This window comes from Hippocampus comes, unplaced genomic scaffold (assembly GCF_001891065.2).
Source record: "Hippocampus comes isolate QL1 unplaced genomic scaffold, H_comes_QL1_v1.1 scaffold130, whole genome shotgun sequence".
Lineage (NCBI taxonomy): Eukaryota > Metazoa > Chordata > Actinopteri > Syngnathiformes > Syngnathidae > Hippocampus > Hippocampus comes.
In genome coordinates, this window is record NW_017842057.1 from 1075817 (window position 1) to 1098582 (window position 22766).

A 22766-nucleotide genomic window follows, 5' to 3' on the forward strand; every position below is an offset into this window, starting at 1 on the left:
TCTACACACACACACACACACACACACACACACACACACACACACACACACACACACACACACACACACACAGACTATATTTGGGTAACTAGCAAATACTCCCAAAGTGGAGAAAAATTTCCATTCTACGTAGCAGTGGGTGGTGATCCGCGGTGAGTGTAAATCGCTAGCAAAGACACAGTGTAGTCTGGACAGTGTCAGTCGCCAAACGTCTTGTGCCTGCTTCGCAGTGACCAGCTGTGCTCTGTTTTATCACTGTGCTGATATAGTGGTACCAGTCAGTGCCACGGATCAAGCTTGTCTCACCGTAACCATGATCTACAGCGTGTTCTGTGATTCTGGGGGTTGGGCTATGTTTAGGAGGTGCTGTTATCATCTCCTTGGAATGTGTGAGCTGTTGATGGGGTCTGGATGGCGGGGTGTAGAATGAGGAGACACTGTCAGCTCTCCCCTATCTAGAGATCAATGACATTACAAGTGGAGCAGTTGAAAGTCGATGTTACTCCAAAGAATTTCCTTTGTACAGGTGTACAGGGTGGTCTTTAGCATGATTTAAAGATGCGTATTTCCCAGCAGTTAAGCGGAGGCTCATGAATATGTGAAGAAATGATGCAAGGCAAAGGAAATGACACATCTTTAAAGCCTCAAGCTGAGATAAAAGGGAAGAAACGTGAACAATTTAACACCCTCAAAACTAGATAATTAACACACAAGGTGTCATTCAGTTCACTCGTGAAATATTGCAGCCCCACACATTCCTGCGCAGCACTCGCATTCAAACTTAATTTAGGAGCCGTGTGACGTGAGATGGATCCCTGCATGAGAAGTGCAGGGGAGGATCTGATGTGAGGCGGTGCGTCAGATAAAGAACGTAATAGGGATTGTGGGGAGATGCAGTGCAAAATCATCAAAGTATGTGTTTATCGGAAGATACAGAATGAAGTCATTTTATTCTGTTTTTTTTGGGGGGGGGGGTGATGAATTGTTTGCAGTTATATCAAGTACCATTAAACACTTTCCAGAGTGACTCAAAAACAAACTGTGTATCACAATTCATTGAGGTTGAACACCTGCTCGGTAATAGGGGGTGTGTCTAAGTGGTGTTGTCTGCGGCCTGTCTTTATCCTTTCATCAATTCATCGGTTTTCTATAATGCTTGTTCTCATCAGGCCCACGGGTAAACTGGAATCGATCCCATCTGACAATTGTCGATTGGCTGTATATACCCCGTCCGGATTGGTGGCCAGTTGATTGCAGGCAGATACTATACAGTACAAACAAACAAACAAACAATTCACAGTAAAATTCACACCGACGGACAAGTTAGAGTTTTTGATTCATGTAACACACTTGTTTTTGGAACATGCAAGAAAGCCAGAGTACCTGGAGAAATCCCACACAAGCACGTGGTAAACATGCACACTCCACACAGCACAGGAAGGCCTGAGATGAGATTTAACCCATGTGCTGCAGTCGATGTGAATAAGTTTATACAACGCAACATACAATTTTACAGAAATTGTAAAAGTATTATTCCTGAATATTTATTTCACTTTCAACCACTCGACATGTTCAGTGGCATCAGTGCTATACATACACATATAGTTCTTATTGTTTTCTTTGTATTTTTGCCCTCTATGGACAATAAAAGCGGTATTGTGCTATGACTAAAACATAAATATAAATCTATATAAATAAAACATGAATTGGAATATTTCATATCACACAAATTTATGCTTTGTCTTTGATTTAAAGATGACAATATGCAAAAATCTACAAAAATTGTAGAAATTGTAACATATGGGGTAACCCATGTGTTACGAAAATCGTAGAAACTGTAACACAAGGGTTACACCTGCTAAGTTGTATTCATTTAAAAAAGCAGGCTTTGGAACTTGTGAAACAAATCACATAATCCCCTTATGCACACATTTTTCATCGGAAAGTGCTTAAACGGGAATTTGAAACAGTCCGGTAAACTGTCTGTTTCCACCAAATTTGCACAAATCATCCTCTAGCAGGCTGTCAATGCATTCAGGAAAAGATCTGTAATTCATCATTTTTCTAAGGAACCATTGTTAGGATTTTTGGGGCCCCAGGTCAAGAACTTAATGATGGTATCAAATGTCATCAACAAAAGTATAGATTATGTCATTTGTCCCTTACACACATTTACTCTTCATCTTTCCCGTTTGAGAAAGTCCCTCAAGAACTCGAAATTGCTATGCTCATACTTAAAACCGGTTATCCAAACGTCTTTAATCATGACCGTCTAAAATAAATTTTGCTCTGTAAAGTAAGACCCTGGAGAAACTGATCTACAAAATGTAAGGCTAACACAGCACCTAGCTACGATTAACATTCTGTACACTCACCAATGTGGTTTTGGTAAGCAACATCCCACTGAACATGTTTTGTTGCAACTGGCCAACTACGTCTCATCTGCAATGTAAAGGAAGAAAATTGCTCTTTGTGTTTTTCTGGATCCAAACAAAGCATTTGAAACGAGCGTAATGTAAAAAATAAATAAATAAATCTAACCATACTGCAAATCGACCAGTGTTAAAAGATCGAGGATACTGTTAAAAAATGTGGGTGTTGCATTTAACACCAGTCCGAAATAAAATGGACTGTATAGTCTCAGATGTAACACTGGTACGTTGTTAAAATGGGGTGTCACTTACTGGATTTGACATTGATTGGTGTCGATTTGAAATTGAAACCACACTATTACATAATGATTGAAGTTCACTGGTTGGAGTCGAGACCATTTTCTTCAACATCATTTTCCCCCTTGCTTGCAAGGCGGAATCAAACTCCCCTCAAGTATGCACAACTCTCACATGATGGCATTTGATGAAAAAAGGTTTTTGCTTCCTCACTAGGTTTTCACTTTAGTTTTCTGTCTCATGTTGTTTCAAGCAGAAAACATTCATTAGCCAATAATTAAAATTCCACATCATGTTTAGCTCGTCTTTACAGTACTTTAAAATAAAAGGTGTGTTGGTCACCTGGGCCACTTGGCCAATCATACTTGTACATATACTGTATATAGTTTGGGTGGAAGCAGGTGGACAAGCTGCACGTTTCGTCAAACGTATTTCCGTGACTTTGCACTCTGCTTAAATTATGATTCATATTGAATTCAGGGTAGGTGTGAACATGTAGGAACCCTGGACTGCACACCAACCCACCAATGAGTTGTCTGTGCCCTGGTGAGTCACCCAACTCACTGCATTCAGTCCAAAGAGCGTCATTTGTTAGCTGCTTGAAAAGTGTCAGAGTCTCACAAATAAGTTATGTGGGTATTGAGTTGTACAAACCTCTCGGGTTTTGTCATTTGGCCATGTAAGTCAACAGGAATTTGACTTGAGTACGTCATGTTAATTGTTTTGTGTCCGTATCCTTTGTCTCTTTTGCTGCCATGGTATTTTTAACTTAGCCCAAAGACTCTTCAAGGCCACTCAACATCTGAACAGCCATCAGGTGATGAAAACATGATCATGATGAAACATTAGGCGAATCGACCAGTTTTCAGTATCAAAGCAAAGGCAACGTTCACGCACAGAGACGCTATATACTTTACAGGGCAGGTGTTGTGGTCTTGTTCAATATGAAATGTCTCGTGTTGCCCACTACCTCCTGAGTGAAAAACTATGAATGCCAGAATGGAATGTTTGTGTGTGGTGCTACTGAAAATGAATTCATTACTTTCAGGAAATTTGTGAATGTAGTTATGATAAGGAATTTCTTTTGACCACAAATGTTATTTCTATGGGTTTGGATGATGAATTGAATGCATTAAGAATTGAGGAGGATTTTGTTCACTGTTATTAGCGTGTTTGACCTGATTTCATCATTGACGTCCATCATGATGGCCAGTTTTCACATGTAAATGATGAAAGAAAATACATTGTGTCCGATCCTGCTGTTTTGCATGAGCTGTCTGAAATGGATTTAGTAAAAGAACATTTTTTTGAATTGACATGTAATGTTTTTTTTTTTTTTTTCTGGTAGTGACACGAGTTATTATATAAACCTGTTTTTGAATTGTCTTTGTTAACGTCAGCGAATGACATTGGAATCGATTCGCATCTTGCACTTTTCCGAAACAGTACATCATATTCTAACAGATGTAAAATCCAATTGTATTAAAGCAGGGGTGCCCATTACGTCGATCGCGATCGACCAGTAGATCAAGGACTGGTCCCAAGTCGATCCGAGGGGTGTAGAGGGGGGGAAAAAACAACATTTGTGTCTCTGTGCATGTTAGTACACTGCACTGTAATCATTCTATCAGTCTCACTTTCACAAAAAGTATTTAAAAAATAAAATAAAATAAAGCAGGTCATCTTTAACCTACGGTGACGTGTTACTGCGTCACCCGAAGTTGTTAGCGCTCAGCAGTCTGCAGTTGCAGCTTGTGATCAGAGTGGTTGCGCTATATCTTTTATGTAGCCGACATTGGTGGATTGATGCAGTGTGCCAACCTACGTAAGGTTTTCCTTGTTAGTTTAAATTAACTTCCTTTAATCTCCAGGATCCCACATCATATCCTGCACAACGGCAGAAATCAGGATGTTTTTTCTCTTTGGTTTCATTTTATATTCATGTGATGAGCTGGCCTTGTCCTATCTAGGGCTAAGCTAGTTCATCTCTTAGGTTGCTATGATGGCGTAAGCGGCCTTAGGCATTACTGACACCAAGGGTGCTTGTGGAGGCTCTCAGTCGTACAGGAAAGTTCCATCGTAGAAAGGGTTCCGTCAGTCGTCATCTGTACCTGTGGGTAAAAAACAAAAAACAAAAAAGGACGTTTCGCTTGTCTCACAGAAGCTTCGTCAGCGGTAGACAACTCTGAAGTCTCCGTGAAGACTCCGGGAAATTGCTCAGCGCTAAAAGGCTGAGCGTGGCCTATTTGAGGACTGGGTGGGGATGGTTAGTCACGCCCCTATGGTGACCATTGATTTCTAAATTCCCTATCGTTGGGTCTTGATTAGACCTATTGTTTGGGCTAGGGCTGAATAGTTACTTTCAGTTAGCCTGATCAGCCTGTCTATGTCCCTTGGTGGTCAACAAGTTATTGTAAATAGGAGACAGGTTAAATCTGATACCTCCTTCACGGTTCAGAGAGGGTGAAAATTTTTTAACAAAATATTCCCATAGAATAGACACACCACTACTTCTGGGTGTTCACTTGAACATAGTGCTTTCATAGGTTTCATACATGTGCACACCCCACGTAGCCACATCACACATACAAAGACGTGACTGCCATCCAAACATTCCTCTCTGATGACAATATATGATGACCCGTTCTGATTCAAATGAAATGCAAACATTCTGATTCGGCCACTTGGCAACTCAATTCAAGTTACCACCGCTTCATGCGCAGCCCTCAATGGTAGCAACAGCATTTTAAAGAATATGCGGCAGTTCCGACTGCAAAGTATGTCTTTATAACACCTCATTTGAGCCAGCAAACCAAATGCAGCGCACAGTGACTATATAAGCTGATGCCCTTTGCGTTACAAGTTAATGCCACTGCGTGTAACTTTCAGAGACAACAGTGACAGCTGCCATCTTTAGCCATCTAATACGTTTATTTTTTGACACCATCTGCCTTGACCCTAAGTCCAGAAGAAAGGAAGGCTTTTTTTTCCTTTCATTACCCGATTGGTTCCTAAGCACCTCGAAAGGTCACAGTTTCAGGTAGGCCCTGCATAAGCCACATGGTAATACAGCTAAAGCTTATGCGAGAAGTTGACCAAAAGTTAAGACAATCACTTACAGTAAAATCCCCAGCTTTCAAACTGCTCATTGAAAGTTGTGGGAATGTAGGTGCTTGACTCCGATGGTACGTCGGGGGCTTGTTTTTTTGTGACTGAAATTTTTTCTTCGTTTGCATCTGGAGAATTTAAACCATTTTTTCTGTATGTGTGCCAATGGATGAAATTTCAGCTGTTACAAAGCTACAGTTTCTTGATTACTTTCAAAGTTATCCTGTTAGCAATTGTGATTGATGTCCTGCATGCTGTGATCACATATATGATCCCTTTTGCTCTCACACTGGTCAAGAAATTTGAATGTTTCTTCTCATCTACTACCAGACAACAAGAGGGAATACATTTCCAACTGCCGCATGCAACGTGCCCATGTGATGAAGGGAGTGACGGCGTATATTGAATGGAGATGAAGATTTAGTTTGGTTATTTATGATTTTTATATCAGTGCCGTAAAAGTGCAGATAAAGATCCTTGCGTTGAGACGCAATTGAGAGAGAATTACAGTTTTTTCAGTGAAAGCTTCTAGTCTACTGAATTGCAAGTAATTTGCAGCAAACATGAATCAGGATTGCTCCCGCCTCCCTGTGTGGAGTGGGTTTTCTTCAGGTACTCCGGTTTCCTCCCACATTCCAAAAACATGCATGGCAGGTTAATAAAATACTCTCAATTGTCCCGAGGTGTGAGTGTGAGCGCGGATGGTTGTTCGTCTCTGTGTGCCCTGCGATTGGTTGGCAACCCGTTCAGGGTGTCCTCCGCCTACTACTTGAAGTAGGGATGAGATTTTTCCGCGTTTTGGCGGAATTCCGCTTTTTTCCAGTCAAAATGGACCTATTTTATATTGTTCGAAATCCATACAAAATTCTGTGTATGTCCGGACTTCTCTTCGGTAGATTCGGGGCTCGTAATGTTTACAAGTAACGTTTGCAAGCATCCATTTTGAATCCTGTTTTTTAACGCGAAGCGTTAGTTTGTCGTTACTTAATATATGGGCTAAAACCAATGTCTTGTTGTGATTGGTCGCTATATCGGCAAATGCAAATCACAACCAATCCGTGTTCGCCTTCCTAAACCCCTTTCTCGCGAATGCCGAATGTTATCGAGACTCGTGACGAAGCTAAAGTGAGTCAGATAGATGCGGATCTGAAAAACACGTTTCGATGGGACTGGTTGGATAGAAAGCTGACGGTGTCCCCAGTAGGAAACAGTAAAGAGGAACCATTGTGCTTGTGTCGGATTTCATGAAAAAGCTCGATGTCGCCGGTAAAGCTCTGTGTACAGCGTGTGACGATGTCATTCTATACGGATCGAGAGGATGGAAAGCTTTACAGAGTCACGCAACCTCGGTGAAACACCGCAAACAGACATTTCTACTGAAAAGTAACTACTCGATCTCAAGCGCTTTTCGACAGCCTGGAGCATGTGTAAAAACAAGAGGAGTTGGCTAACAAGAGAGTGGAAAAAGACGGAGAGGACCAATAAGCTTTTAGCGCTTGCTAAAAAGCTTAAAATGAAGAGAAAATAAAGTATTCTACCTCATGAAACTGTATATTGTTGTATATACTGTCAATAGAAATCTACTTTATATAATAAAATACATTCATAGCCCATATATAGTAAACAGTGTGGGACTTCACTATCACTGTATGAGGTAAGAATCAACAGCTTTTTATCACATTTACACAACACTTTATGAATACAAGTAATGAAAAAATCTGAAATATGGCAGGGAATGTTTCCTTTTTTAGTTTTGATTTTGAGCAGCAAATTTGAAGTTACATATTGGTGCTCACCAGGAATGCATAAGCAAAATTACACAAATTTTCACTTGAAAGAATAGTGAACAATATTGGGATTTTTTTTCTGTTAAAGTTTCAAATAGTGTGTAAATTGAATACACTTCATCTTCAGCATGTTTAGTGCCACTTTTATAAGTGGCCCTGCCCCCGTCCCGGCCACGCCCCCGTCCCGGCCACGCCCCCTTCCACTTTTTTCATCACTAGTCACTCTCATCCCTGCCAAAGACAGCTGGGATAGGTTCCAGGAATTCCCGTGACCCTCTTTAGGATAAGCAGTGTTGAAAATGGATGGGTGGATGAATCAGGATTAATTTAAGCAAACAGATTGCAGTATATTCCCTGTCATTTCTTTTTTTATTTACACTTCAGATGGTAAGACAGAGTTCAGTCATAATTAAATAGACTAAATAACACCACATTGCTAAACATAACACGATCAATATGCTTTTTATGAAGTGCAACTTTTTGTGTGGCTGCAGTTGGAAGACACAAATTCTTTCCAATTTTCTTTTTTACAAAACCACATGGTACTCTTCGATCCGTGGCATGATGAATGAGTGGTCGGTTACAGCTGCCCTAAATAAAATTTTCCCTTTTTACTTAAGGCCTCCTTCATAATCAAAACATGGAAGGGAAATTCTCAGTCAACAGGATACAAACACAGGATTTACATCATGTTGAATTGGGTATAATAAGTGTTTCATATTTTGTTATTTTAATTAATATTTCCCTTATTGTGTCAATCAAAACTGTATTGTTATTTTGGGAAAAGTTGAACATTTTCTTCCAGTTCTGATAAGTGCTTGCAACAGGGAAAGCTATGCCATCAGTCACTTGTTACATGTAATTGTAAATATCCGATTAAACATGCTGAAACTGGAATGTGCTTCTGAAATTTTTTTGGGGAGCTCGTTTGCACTTGGAGTAGAGTGAAATAATGCGCAACATCTTTGATTCAGTCTAAGTCAGGGGTGTCCAAATGTTTTCGTGTGAGGGCAGCGTACAGAAAAATGGAAGGAAGAAAGGGCCACTTTTCAATTCTTCAACTCTTTGAAACACGCTGAAGTCAGTCAAGAAATCAATTACCAGAATATATTGTTTTTATTGTCTTGGTAATTTCATCAGCTTTCTGTTAAAGGCGTTAAGGAAAAGAGTTGATGATTTCTGGGGTTACCAACAGCCGTCACAGAATAGATACCGCTCTGCACTTAACAGCAGCCGAATCCCATCTCCACATTCAGAACCAAAAAAACAAAAAACAAATTGTAGTTAAGTGACCATTTTTCAAGCACTTACTTGAGCATCATTCATGTGATGTCTTCATAAATCAGCAATAGAGCACCAAGTGGAAAAAACTATTTTTGCCTCTAAAATCGAATTGTCTTTATTCACGACAGTGTTTTAAAGATACATTACTCTTGTCATCATAAAATGGTTTGTTTGTATCTTCGAATATCGAGAAAAATTCTGCTGTATGAAAAAAGATTAATTTGTAGTAATGGCACCTATTTTTCTGACAACCTACCTTCTCACGCTGCCCACCTTCACCTAACCTTGTGGGTCATGCTAAATGTCATTTTTAGTTGTCGCTAAAAAATGGATGGTGGGTCGCAAATGGTCTTCGGGCCGTAGTTTGGACACCCCTGGTCTAAGTGAACGCTAGTGCCAATATTCATGTAGTGCACAGTACCAAAATTGCCATTTTGTATGCCTAAGTGTGCCGTGGAGAAACTCCAGACATTGGTTTCATTTGTGATGTCACAGCTGGTGACATATTTTCATGTTCACACGACCAGCAAGCATATATAACCCGGCAGATGTTTTGCGTTACATCCATAACCTTCGACATCCGCCCCCAGTTACAATGTTACTATCATACTACTGATTTCTGTCTGTTTTAGCTGATTTAATAGTGAGTCACTCAATTCCCCAATTCTTTTCGGCAGAGAAACTATTTTCCGTTGTGCGTCACTCTCTGTTTCGTTGTATTGCATCCAAATTTGAGCTCTTGTGTTATTTCATCCGCAGGTCTTCTGTGTACAGCGGCAGCAGACAAGTGTCTCTCATCACCTTGTAACAATGGCGCCACATGCCTTGAACATCTGGGTGACTACGTGTGCCTTTGCCCCAAAGGACCCGTGTGGTACATGGGCAAAAACTGCGATGAGCTGTATGACGCTTGCATCTTGGCACCTTGCACCAACTGCACCAGCAGTCCCGGAACTGACAATTTCACATGCCACTGTCCGGATGGCTTCACAGGCCTCAACTGCACACAGGATGTAGATGAGTGTGAAAGCAACCCCTGCAAAGGTATCAAGTCATACTGTGTCAACAGAATCGATGCCTATTCATGCCACTGTCCCCATGGATTTGGAGGCCAATACTGTGAATCGAATGTCACCACTTGCTCAGAGGAAACATGCCACAATAGCGGAACCTGTCGAGACATTCCTGACGTTGGACATCATTGTCAGTGTGATGCTGGATACCAAGGGGCCAACTGTGAAGAAAACATCAACGAATGCGAGTCTGCACCGTGTCAAAATGGTGCCATCTGTAAAGATGGCGTCAATGCCTACCAGTGTTTCTGTGTGCCTGGATTTCAGGGCTTCCACTGTGATTTGGACATAAATGAGTGTGCCTCCCAACCATGTCAAAATAACGGTACATGTTCGGATGAAGTGGACAATTACAGTTGTGATTGTACTGAAGGCTTCAAAGGTAGGGAAAACATGAGTTGAACATTACTTATCTATGCACATCTCTCTCTCTCTCTCTCTCTCTCTCTCTCTCTCTCTCTCTTTCTCTCTCAACCACTCCCTTTTAACTAATTAATCACACTTTTTAACTACTATTTTCAACAAAGCATGGAGCATATTTAGTTGAGTAAAATCTTGAAATGTATAAATTAGAGAGAGGTGGGCAATTTACAAAATTTTTTTAGTCCATCATTCGTCATCTGTCAGTGGCCTGGGCACCCGTCCGTCATTTTGGTCGTTCAACATGGTGCCGCTCAGACAAATGAAGTATGTTTCCAATCTCTCATCTTGGCCCACTGGCGTCTCTTTAGGTATTAACTGTGAAGTAGAGATTGATGAGTGCGAAGTACAGCCTTGCCAGAACGGCGCCACCTGCCGAGACTATGTTGCCATGTACACATGTGAGTGTATGGACGGCTTCCAGGGCCAAGACTGTGAGATCAACATCGATGAATGTGCCAGCATGCCATGTCTGAATGATGGCAGGTGCATTGATGGTGTCAACAGGTAGGTCCACTAAAAAAACGCACAACATGCAAATTCATTCATAACAAATGGTTCTGCTTTCTTCAACAAAACTACAGGGCTCTCTAGAGTTAATGTTATTCAGGTTCATGTGTGGGTTTGTAGAAAGGCAGCCTATAGTTTTATTTTATGACCAATTTATGCAGAAATCCAAGTCATTCAAAAGGGTTTAAACTACTTATACTGCACTTAATGTATGGGGAACACAATTGATTGGGGTCATTAGTAGTGTAGTGGTTCACATGAGATTTTTTTTTTTTCTGGAGCCGTCACTCCAGCATGTAGTCCAGAATTGGCTTGAGTGAGAAAAAGAGCTTTGAAACATTCCTCATTTGGAACTCCTATCGTATGTAGTGTTTGAAACACAGGACAACACTGCTATGGTAACTTAGACTTAGACTTAGTCTAAGTCTAAGTCTAAGTCTAAGTCAACACTGCTATGGTAACAGTAATAATCTTACAAAACAAAATCCGATGGTCAGTTGTATTTAGTATACTTTCCCATTTTTTACATCCACTACTTTTCATGCGATTGAAGTGTCGCACTGATGTGGTTCCACACAGGCCACAGTGGATATTTCACCGGGGATAAGAATGAACCCAATTTCTCTGCACCGTTTCAACAAGTCATTGGATGACTCGAACTGCTGGCAATATCTAACACAGATTAACTGAGTGAGTGAGTGAAAAAGATGAGAGTCATGCAAAGTGTGTCTGGGGACACACTCGATCAGTGAATGAGTGAAAAGCTCCTCAGTCTTACCAAGCCATTTTGTGCAGTTCTGTGCTTCCAAATCTGATTTCTTCAAAGTTGTCCCCCATATTTGGATCTCATCCATGTGCTGAAGACTTTGTGCCTTTCGTGTCCTTCCTTAGATATCAGTGTGACTGCGAGGGGACAGGCTTTGAAGGTCACAACTGTGAGGAGGACATTCCTGAATGTGCTTCGGGTCCATGCCAGCATGGAGGCACCTGCTTGGAGGGGATCAACCAGTACAAATGCCTCTGTTGGCCTGGTATACAACTTAACATGATATTAACTCTGATTCGTTAATGAAGCAAAACCTCCAATTTACAAAAATTTTCTACTCCACATTTTTTATTGTACTGTAGATTCATTTGTGATGTACCCATAGGGAGTTCTGACTATAAATTTCACCGCACATCTACAGCAAGAAAAAAATCACAAGATGGCATGTGTAATTAAAGGTTTATAGCTAATGTGGCTGAATACCTCTGCGGATTGGCTGTTTCCCACGCATAAATCTAAATCAACAATAGAATTAAATAGTTTTGGGTCAAAGGCGTCAAAAGAGCAAGGTTGTCCGATTGTGTGGAAACAGCACTGCAGTTCTTCCTTCATCCAGCTAAGATTATCAACAAGATAACACCTGAATAGAGATGATTGCAAATGTATTAAGTGTTGCTGCTTGATCATGACTGTGTTTTCAAACTTCTAATAAGCAAGGTTTTAGCTTGAATCAAGTTTTTGCTTTATTTCAGCTTGCAACTATGTGTCTCATCTGGGAAACACATCATCGTACCTTTGGATGCAGCTAATTCACACACCGAAACACACGCAATTCCATAAAGCTCTAACAGCAGTCAATAAATAGGATGATTGTGTGAAACAGTTCTTTATTTTCAACTGTACATACTGTACCTTGACATGCAAATATGATGCCTTTCACACAGGAAGTCAGCTCTGTTGTGTCAATGAATGTCCGTGTTTTCAGGTTACAAGGGTGAGAACTGCCAGGTGGACGAAGATGAGTGTGCGCAGTACCCCTGTGAAAATGACGGCGAATGCTTCCAGCGCTCAGATGTGGAGAATTACGGGGCACTCCCTGAACTCACCGCGGCCAATTTTTCCTATGAAGAAGCAGCTGGATTCATCTGTCACTGTCAACCTGGATTCACAGGCAAGCAAGCACGCTCCAACCCGTTTGACATTGTTTTCTCAGAAATGTGGTTTGGACATATTTGTTGCTGTTGCAGGAGGCAACTGCTCTCTCAACGTGGACGAGTGTGTATCTGCTCCATGTCAGCATGGAGGAAGTTGCCAGGATTTAGTCAACTCGTATCAATGTTTGTGCTCCGATGGCTTCACAGGTATGACCATTTTTACATCACTTTCTCACTAATGCTCTGCCTGGATCGCAGTCTTTCGACCAATATGGGTCCTCGTCAACTATTCCTGTAGCTTTCTAAAACTTTGCTTGGCGTGACAATGTCAAACGATTCCGTGAGCTACGGCAGAGGTTGACTAGGTGGCGCAGACCAAAGAATAGTAGAGGGTTGACAATTCGATAGAAAATTGTTTACATTGTGTGTTGTACTGTACCCGTGCAATAAAAGCAATCAGTTCAAAATTTCACCTGATCGAGTCCTGCCAATAAATGTCCCACAGTCTTGTCGTCCCAAGGCACCTTATCTGGCATATCAGCAGCTGAATTCTTGCCCAGGAAAAACAAAACAATTCCTGAACTCTTTAACGTAACTTGAAAGCACAACCTGCCGAATCAGTTTTAGTCAAATCAGCTACTTCACAAGGTGTGAACAAAGACCACTTGGATAGTGGATCTGAAAAAGGCAGACTCAGATAAATAGCGGTACAAAAATATTTATTGAAAGAAAAGCGGGAAACTAACAAAGTATAAACAGAAATCGCTAGTGACAAACAGCCAGGAAAACCAATCGAGAACAAAAAGCACTTGCAACCGGCAAGGAAAAATTGGAAACTGAAAATCCACAAAACGAAATGACAAGAGTAAAAAAATAACTTGACAAAAAGGATATTTATGAAACCAAAATTCATCAAGACAAAAGTGACTCTGAACAAGAGCATGAGGTCTAGAAAATGGTACTTGGGCATGAACAATGAACAAGGTTAATAATCCGACAAAGCGAAGCATAAATCAGAGTCCTTAAATACAACAGACTGGCTCACCACAGGCTGATCAGACCTGGGTTTGTGCATTGGGCGGCCCACAATTTCTTCTTCTCTTGCAACCCTAGCCAGTGACAGCTTCTTTTGGTACCTCTGGCTTGCTTTTTAATGGCATTTCTTTGGGCCTGCCCTCAGATTCCCATGTCCGTAAGTAGCTTTGTTGCGGAACTGGCCACAACGCTTCTGCAGTCCACTTCCAGTGGATGCCCCTTGACATTCCAGTCAGTTTGGTTTGCTTGTTTGGTTTGATAGTTTGGAAAAGCACAGCCTATTCCTTTTGAATTCCTTATTCATGACTACCTGCCATGCAGACAAGCAGGATTTAGACCAGACGACCAAGTCTGGGTGCAGGTTTGTCGTAGCCATTTTGAGTATATTTTTACCTTGGTCAAAGCTGGTCATACAACCCACCAGAATGTTCTGAGGGCTGTTGGGCCAGTACCCCGGCGATCGAATGGTTCCTCTCCAAAGGTTGGAGGGGAGGTGGGGTGGAGGGTGAGGTCAGGACATCGTAAGCGCCTCTGATGATGAAGCTTAGCCTACTGGACTCCATGTTCCATAGCTCCTTTCCTCAAACTGACATTTATACAATCTAAGAATTGTACTCCCTGCTCAAGTTAACAGCTTTGAATATTCACAGCTTTTGTATGATACTTTCCTTTATGCAAATAAGAACGTTCAACTATTTATAACGACTATTTCCCAAGATAGTTTTGACAAGGTTATGAAAGACTAGCGTTGTTGGGGCATCTTACAACTTAAGGCATGTTTGGCATCTACTAAAATGAACTGGGTCATGCCAAACTTGGCAGGTGCACACAATAACTTCCAAAGTACCATCGGTGTATACGTAATAAGGTTCGGCTACATTCATTCCGTAGTTTCTGCGAAATAGTGCTACGAGTGAAATCACATATTCTATTCCAAAATTCCTGCTCCCACAACAAACTCTGCTGACATTTTCAAATGTTCTATATTTGTAAAATTATTTTTTGGGTTCATGGAGTATGTGCAAATGTGAATAGCTTAGCTTCATGTTTTCCTTTAAGACTAAATGTCAAATATCTGCAAATTATGGCATCTCAATCTTCATTAAACAGTCGATGATGTCGATGTGTCAATTTTTGTTCAGATATGTTGGGACATAATGAAGTTTTTACTGTGTTACTTGAGTTCGAAGGTACTCATCATTTTGACTGATTGTCAATTTTGGGAAATCTTGTCACATTGCTATTTTAAGATTCCTATGTGCCCATATATAGGAACGGTTCCTATTTTCTGCCTCTATATGTCAGGCCGGTGATCGACTGATGATCTTTCATGGGTGTATCCTGCCTTTCCCTCGACTGTTAAGTCAGACAGAATAGGCAATTCTTTCAAGGAATAATCAGTGTAGAAAATATACGGCTGAATAAGATCATCACGACGATGCCAGTGCAAGCATGCCTGTAATTAAACCTGAAGGCGTGTCAAAGGTCTTAGATTGACCTTCACACATTACCCGACTAAAGTGCAAAGTGGTTTTAATACAGCCGCTACACATATCTTAATGGTATTCCGGCTGATCATTTAACACAGCCAAATTATTATTCCTCAATGAAGTCATAGTCGTCACTTCATCGCTCCCAAACTATTGGAATTTCACCAAATAATTGAAATACCAAATGGACACTACCAAATCAACATGGACGTAGCATTCAGTGTCATAGGTTTGCAGTCGCTCAGTGATGCAGTTTGTCACATTTTTCTTGAAGCCTGCTGTGGACTGAAATATGGTATGTGAAAATTGTACTGGTTGTTGGAAAGTATGGTCAGATTTCACTGATAATGGACGTTCCATACTAACCTCACATCCCTGAGAAAAAATTGAATTTTGAGAAAATCATGCAATAACACAATGGGAAGCAATAAGCCAAGCGTTACCGACAAATTTGTACCAGCAGGACACTCGGGCCACAGCAAACAGAAGGGGCTGCATATGGTTTACAGGAGAACAGCAGACAACAACAAAGCCAATAAATGGTACCATATGTTCATCTTGGGTATTAAACGAGGACCACAAAGCAATTGTTGGAGGGGAGAGGAGATTATGATAAAGCTGCTTAGGAGCCTGTTTCAAATCTGCTGAAAAACAAAAGGACAAAGGCACCTATGTGACGCGTGTATGTGCAAGTCTGGTTTTTATACTTTTGAGCTATATTTTTCGAAATAACATGTTTCGATTGAGAATTTGCTATGACTACATCACTCAGATATTCGCTGGATTAAAAAAATGATGGAAAATGGCATACGGAAGCAAACATAATCCTATTAAGTTCCATATGCGTGTGCTTGATTGACTTGCCAAATGCAAGGGGTCGTCACCACATGATGTGCTCCCGCCTGCATGCCCAGCCATCACATAGTCTTCCTGCCTCCCACTTGACTAAGGCTACAGAAAGTGCAAGGTGCTTTATCCAAAATAATGTGCAGTGAGGCTCATGACTGCTGAGGCACTGACTCATCTCGAGTCGGATATAAAGATATAGATACCCGGATTCAGACATGTCCAAAGTCTGGCCCTGGGGTCAAATGCATCCCATGGTCGAATTTCATCCGGTCCCTCGGCCTCTGTCATAAAATCAGTAATGTTTGGCCCGCAGATTGTGCCCAGAGCGAACACACGAAATGCCGTTACTCATTTACCCACTGTAGGGCAGCAGCACTAGTCGCGACATCACCACGTGTGACCCTTTATCCCCCAGTTTTTAAAATGGCGACAATCAACAAAAAATAAAGTTGATTGCGAGGGTCGACGTTTCAGGGATGAATGGAAATTGGACATTACCAAACGAGACACGCTGACATGTACGTCAAGATTACAGGAGGAGAAGGAACCCACTGAGAAATTGAAGCATCTTGAAGCTAGTTAATCTCACATCAGCAATGTTTTGCAAGAGCCCGAGAGTCAAATGAGAACGCGACAAAAGCTATTTACGAGGTAGCAGCGCTGATCGCAAAGCATTTCAAACCTTTCAACAAAGGTGAATTTATGAAACACTGTGTGAAATCTGTCCTGAGAAGCAGCAAGGGTTTGACGCTTCGGATGCTGCTCAGTTACTTATTTTTTTTGAGGGTGGTGGACAATGAAATAAACGTTACTGAAGAACTATTTGACCTCCAGAGCCTGAAAACCCAAACGAGAGGAACAGACTTTTTCCTCTTCTGTTTGCACTGCCGTGGATGACATAAAACTCCAGTGGAATAACATTTCTGAGATTATTACGGATGGCGTATCATGACCGGCGAATGAAGTGGATTAGCAACACTAATAAGTAACAAAGTAAGTGAAGAAGAGGGTGAAGCTGTAAAACTCCATTGCATCATTCATCAGCAAGTACTGTGTCCCAAACATCTCCAAGACAAACATGTTATGAAATGGGTGATAAAAACTATTAACTATATCCGCTCCAGCGTGCTATTCCACCGTTAGTTTCAACAATTTCTAAGCGAGATTCATGCAGAATATGGAGATGTTGTCTATTACACTGACGTGCGATGGCTCAGTTGAGGTTCTGCACTTTCATGATTCTACTCTCTTAGGCAGCAAATCAATGAGTTTTTGGCTGAAAAGGGACAACCTAGCTGGCACCCTTGGCAAATAGTTTGGACACCCCTGGCTGATTTGGGTTTTCTAGTTTATATTACAAAGCTGCAGTCATAAGACAACTATATTCACACATCTATGCCTTTGGGACCAAGCTGAAATTGTTTGAAAGGCACCTGTCACAGACCCAAACCAATACCGCACACTTTTTAAGTACGCAGGACCTCCTGCGAACCCACGAGCAGTAGCCTACATCTGGTGCGTTGTCATCTGCTCTCTGCCAAATCCTCTGTCTGTCTACCGGCTCGCACGCAGCCCAGCCCCTTTGCGCTGCGGCTGCCTGCCATGATCATTGCCTCATAACGCACTCACTGCACACTAAACACCAGGCTGAACAGCGGGTTTTAAAAAATGTCGACTACAGCAGAACATGTACACACACAAGTTTACAAGTGTTTCATTTTTTGTTTCATTTTTTTCTTCCTCTTAAAGGTGTCCCCAGTTGTTACGTTTACAGGACTTTATAGGCTATTTAAGTATTGTCCTCTTTCAGTGAAAGTGTCCCCAGACACGCCCGATTTAATTTACAGCAATTTATATGTATACAGTACAGTAGGCCAGGTCTATATACTCTAGTTCGGGCTAATAAGTGTTTCATAATTGTTAAAAGTATTAAAATACAAATGTTTAATTTACAGCACTTTTTAATAAGCCATAGCCCATGCTCAGGTTCAGGCTACTTCAGTCTATAAAAAAATAAAAAATAACTGCACATTGCTAATAATTCACTTTAAATATGTCTAAATGCTTTCTTGACTTCTCCCTCCTTACTGACCACCAAGTGACCCCAGGGCCCAGTAGCTAATAATGACATGTTAAATCATGTCAATTAAATCAAAGCGTTTTGTTTTTTTAGTTTAAAAAATAATGTGATTCATGTCAATTAAATCAAAGCGTTTTGTTTTTTTAGTTTAAAAAATAATGTGATTCTATGCATTTCAGGGTTTCGGGGAGCTAAACCCTCACATTTCTTTTAGAATTGAAAAGTGGCAACCCTCGTAGAAGGCGTTATTAAATAGGTTTAGGTGGCCACATTAAGCCACTGCTCAATAACTCCAGGACGTTGTATGTGACACATTATGTCTTTGCAGTACATTTTTGAATTGCAAAATTTGAACTCAAACGAATTTGCAAAGAAACACATTTTTGCATCTTCACCCCAGCACAAATTCATGCCTGTTTTTTTTTTCTTGGTCTTGTATTTAAAGGGACAGTGTGGAAACATTTTACATGTTCATAATTTCAAAAACGCACCATTAATTTCAATAATATGCAAAATATATGTTCTGTCAGGTATTCATTTCTGTAATTGTAGGTGAAATAGTTGCTAATTATATTTCAAAAGACGATCATTCTCGACAGGAGGCTGCCATGTTTCGCTGCCATCTTTCTGCTACGGATACCTGAAGGAGACAAACTTAGCGACCGTTCCTCAAAATTATGACTACAGCATGTGTAATAAATGCCATGGCTTGCTCCATCACTTGAGGGTATACTAGAAGTCGTTTGGGATGACATTTTGCTCGCATCTCAACTGAAAAAATTTCGTGGAAGTCTTGCAAAGTATGGTCTCTCTGAGGCAACGGAGTGCCTGTGCTTCAATCTGAGGTCATTGCATTCTATTTGTTGACCACTAGATGACACTAAATTCGACACAGTGTATCTTTAATGTTATTATATCATGTGAATAGTTCAATTGGCGTCCGCAGCACCGCAACACTTGCCTACAGGTCAATTTATAACAACAGACAAACACTAGAGACAAAGACCGATTTGTAGTTCTTTTTTATTTATTTATTTTTTTACAAGCATGCAATCTATCAACATTATTATACAACCGATTGTGATTGATCGGCATTCGGCACCCCCACCTACCTCTTTTCTAATTCAACTGAATATGTGCGTGCCTGTGTGTGTTGAAGTGCGTGTACTTCAGTTCTGTTAGCTCAATTGGAGCCTCAGGAGCCATAGGCCTGTAGTGCCACCTAAAGGTTGATTTCAGAAGCACCTGCCATTACCCAGCACCCACAGGCCAGTGCAGGGATCAGGAACGCATTCCTCTTGTCAAATTCTGACAGGAGCCAGCTGGAAGCTGGAGGCTTATTACTTAGCCCGGGATGGGCTGTAGACGGTCAAGAGCACAGGGTGTGAGAGAGGGAGGGAGGGATGGAGGAGGCGAGAAAAAAAAGAAAAGGTGGGCAGGACTGCCTTGTAATCACTCCTGTCTGCCTGCATGGAGCATAGTGGAGGAGTAAAAACACTTGTGCTTTTTTAAGCTTGTGGAGTAAAAAGGCAGAGAAGACACGGTTGTGCCACTTGTGTCATCCGGCAGTGTGAGAGAGTGAGTGTGTTGGCTGTAAACTCATTGGAACATGAGAGGAAGGAGGTTACTGTTCCTGCTCTGTTTCTGCGGTGGGCCATGGCAGCTGACAGGTACAGCATGGTACAGCACTTTTTTAATGTATGTGTTGTAGCTTTAAAAATATGTGCTTGCATTAGACGACATAGCCTTGACATACAATTCTACAAATAGCTTTGTGATTTAGAAGGTTTTCAAATACGTTACTGCTTTTCTCCTCCTTTTTCTAGAGTTTTTACAGCTGCAAATGTTCCATCATTAAGCGGCCAGCACATACTGTAAAAGTTGTATGACAGTCAATGTCCATAAAGTCAAAGGCACTGGCCTTCCTTCAGAGTTGAGGAATATTGTAAATTTAATTGACCCAGTCACAATTTCCTCTCCCAGCTTCCTCTTCTGCCAAATGACAAAATAATGCACAGCCTCAATCAAATCTACTTAGAAGGCTGCATGCAGGCGCACTTGTGTCTGCATGTAATTAAGGAAGCCAGATCAACCAGTTTCCAGTACAGTGACCAATGTTGTTTGGTTATCAACATGCTTAATATGATTAAATCAGTTGATGATATCTGACAATGTCGCTTGTGGTCATTATGAGAGGATGTGATGATGGATCAGTGTTTCGGTACGAATGACTACAATGGTGGTTCTTTCCATGCAGGTGTGCATTGCGAAGTGGATATTGACGAGTGTGACAGCAATCCCTGCCAGAATGGTGCCACATGTGAAGATGCTGCCAACTCTTATATATGTCAGTGTCCTGAACCAGAACCTGATAAAGAGCCATTGGGTGGGCGCAACTGTGATGTTCTCCTGGTTGGCTGTCAGCAGCACCAATGTCAACATGACGGCATCTGCATGCCACTGCTGACAGCGTATGGCGAGCATAGCTACACGTGCCTCTGTGGGCCGGGCTGGACAGGAGGACTCTGCAATACCTCTACCACCTTTTCCTTCAACTCCCAGGGCTACGTCCACATGCAGCTGCCTGTTTCGAAAAACAGAGCTAGACAAGGTACTGATGACCACATGTATGGACTCCATATGCAGCTGAGATTCAGGAGTACTCTACCTGACATGTTGTTGTACCATCGCGGTACCATGGAACACTTCATCTCCCTGGAGTTAGTGCGGGGTTCTCTCCAGGCCAAGTTAAAGTCTGAGCGATTGCTGCAGGTCATTTATCCAGGTCCAGTGAATGACGGAGAATGGTACCAAGTCACTGTGACTATGGATGAGCGGTTGATTATGGCCGTCGAGGGACCTGGCTGTGAGGAAGGATGTCAAGTGAAAAATCAAGTATACAACCATCTGATCTTCTTCCAGTCAAATTCATTTCAACAGTTGTATGTAGGAGGAGCACCAAAGGAATATTTGACACTCACGATAAGTGGGAGAAGTTTCATTGGCTGCATGGAAGACCTTCGAGTTGACAATAAATTGCTGCTGCCTCAGGACCTCATGAGGGAGGAGAACGTAGGCTTGGAATTGGGCTGTGTCAAAGAAGATGTGTGCCACGACGACCCTTGCAAACAATTTGGGTTTTGTCTGGACATGTGGGTTGTGGCCAAATGTCAGTGTCACCGCCCATACTTTGGAGAAACGTGTGAAAGAGGTGAGAGTTCTTCGAATTGTGGTATTACGCTGCATTTGAAGCTGTCTGAATTCCCACAAACTATTTGCTTGAATAGCTCTGGTAACGCAACTTCAGGCAGTTTACTTAGTTGCTAAAACAGACAAGCTACAGCTTTACTGATTCGTAAAACTGCAGGAATTTGAAAAACAAGTCATTCAGACACCGCATGTACCTGATACTGTATAATGAATCAGTTTCAACATTGTCTTTGTAGAGTACCCATCCTGGACCTTTGGTCATGAGAACACTACAAGCTACGCTGCCTTCAACATCACAGAAACCCACGGAGAAAATTTTACCATCTCCTTTATAATGCGCTCTCTTAAAAAAAATGGCCTTCTTCTGCAGTTTTGCCGAGGGCAAAGGTCCTATCTGACAATTTACCTGAAGGAAGCTACGGTCGCCATCTACAGCCCTTACACCACACTCTTGTCGGAAGCTAAGTTTGTCACGGATGGGAAAACTAATTTGGTGACGTTAAAAGTAAACTATGGCCATGTGTTCTTCCCTATAGCGGGGAACCATCGCGCCATAGGGAATGTGAGCATAGAAGCAGGGGATGTTGTGTATGTCGGAGGACTCCCTGGAGGTGAAAATTTCAATAACTGGGGTGGAAAATTTAAAGGCTGCCTACAAGACATTCGACTGGATGACAAGCATTTGTCCATCGTGGACCATGAGGGAGAGGCGGACATTTATCAGGCAACTGATGCGAAGAATGTTCTCCCAGGATGTCAAAGTGACAATACATGTAAGGTATGGCATAAAAACTACACCTGATCTCCACAAAGCAGTTTTCGGACAAATCCCCCCGTTTTACCGGTGCTTTTATTTCTAAACTGCAGGGAACTGTGTTGCAATGTTTCCGTGCACTCTGACAGTTGGGCTGTGCTGCCTCAACCTAACTGACGTTGATCTGGTTGTGAATCCCTTTGATCTGTTTCTTACGTCCTAATCTCCTCTGCGGCTCGTTCTGAACCCCTGCAGTCGTCTTGGGTTAGAGATTTTACAAGTGAGCATCTAATCTATGCACCTGTGTTTGTCTGTACACAGCATGAGCCATGTGTCAACGGTGGAAAGTGTCAGATCACCTGGAATGATTTCAAGTGTGACTGCCCCATTAACTTCTCTGGACGACTGTGTGAGAGACGTTTGTGGTGTGTCGAAAACCCTTGCTTTGAAGGAGGCCATTGTGTTGACGTATGGGATGGTTATGAGTGTAAGTAATCTTTTGTCACTACCTTCATTCAAGATAAAAGTCATCTGAGGACAAGTGTTAGAAAAGGGTCATATAAGCATTCAGTGGTTC

General features: G+C 41.6%; 1 protein-coding gene across 1 annotated transcript in view; it reads left to right on the forward strand.

Moving 5' to 3' along the window:
• The window catches only part of LOC109510594 (crumbs cell polarity complex component 2), a 35897-nt gene that overhangs the window by 2466 nt on the left and 10665 nt on the right, over nt 1–22766 (forward strand). Inside the window, exons 2-9 of the mRNA XM_019861007.1 lie at nt 9608–10303; nt 10653–10848; nt 11743–11882; nt 12603–12788; nt 12865–12978; nt 20483–21436; nt 21672–22213; nt 22511–22676. Of these exons, the coding sequence (XP_019716566.1) occupies nt 9608–10303; nt 10653–10848; nt 11743–11882; nt 12603–12788; nt 12865–12978; nt 20483–21436; nt 21672–22213; nt 22511–22676 (2994 nt within the window). The remainder of the gene's footprint in view (nt 1–9607; nt 10304–10652; nt 10849–11742; nt 11883–12602; nt 12789–12864; nt 12979–20482; nt 21437–21671; nt 22214–22510; nt 22677–22766) is intronic.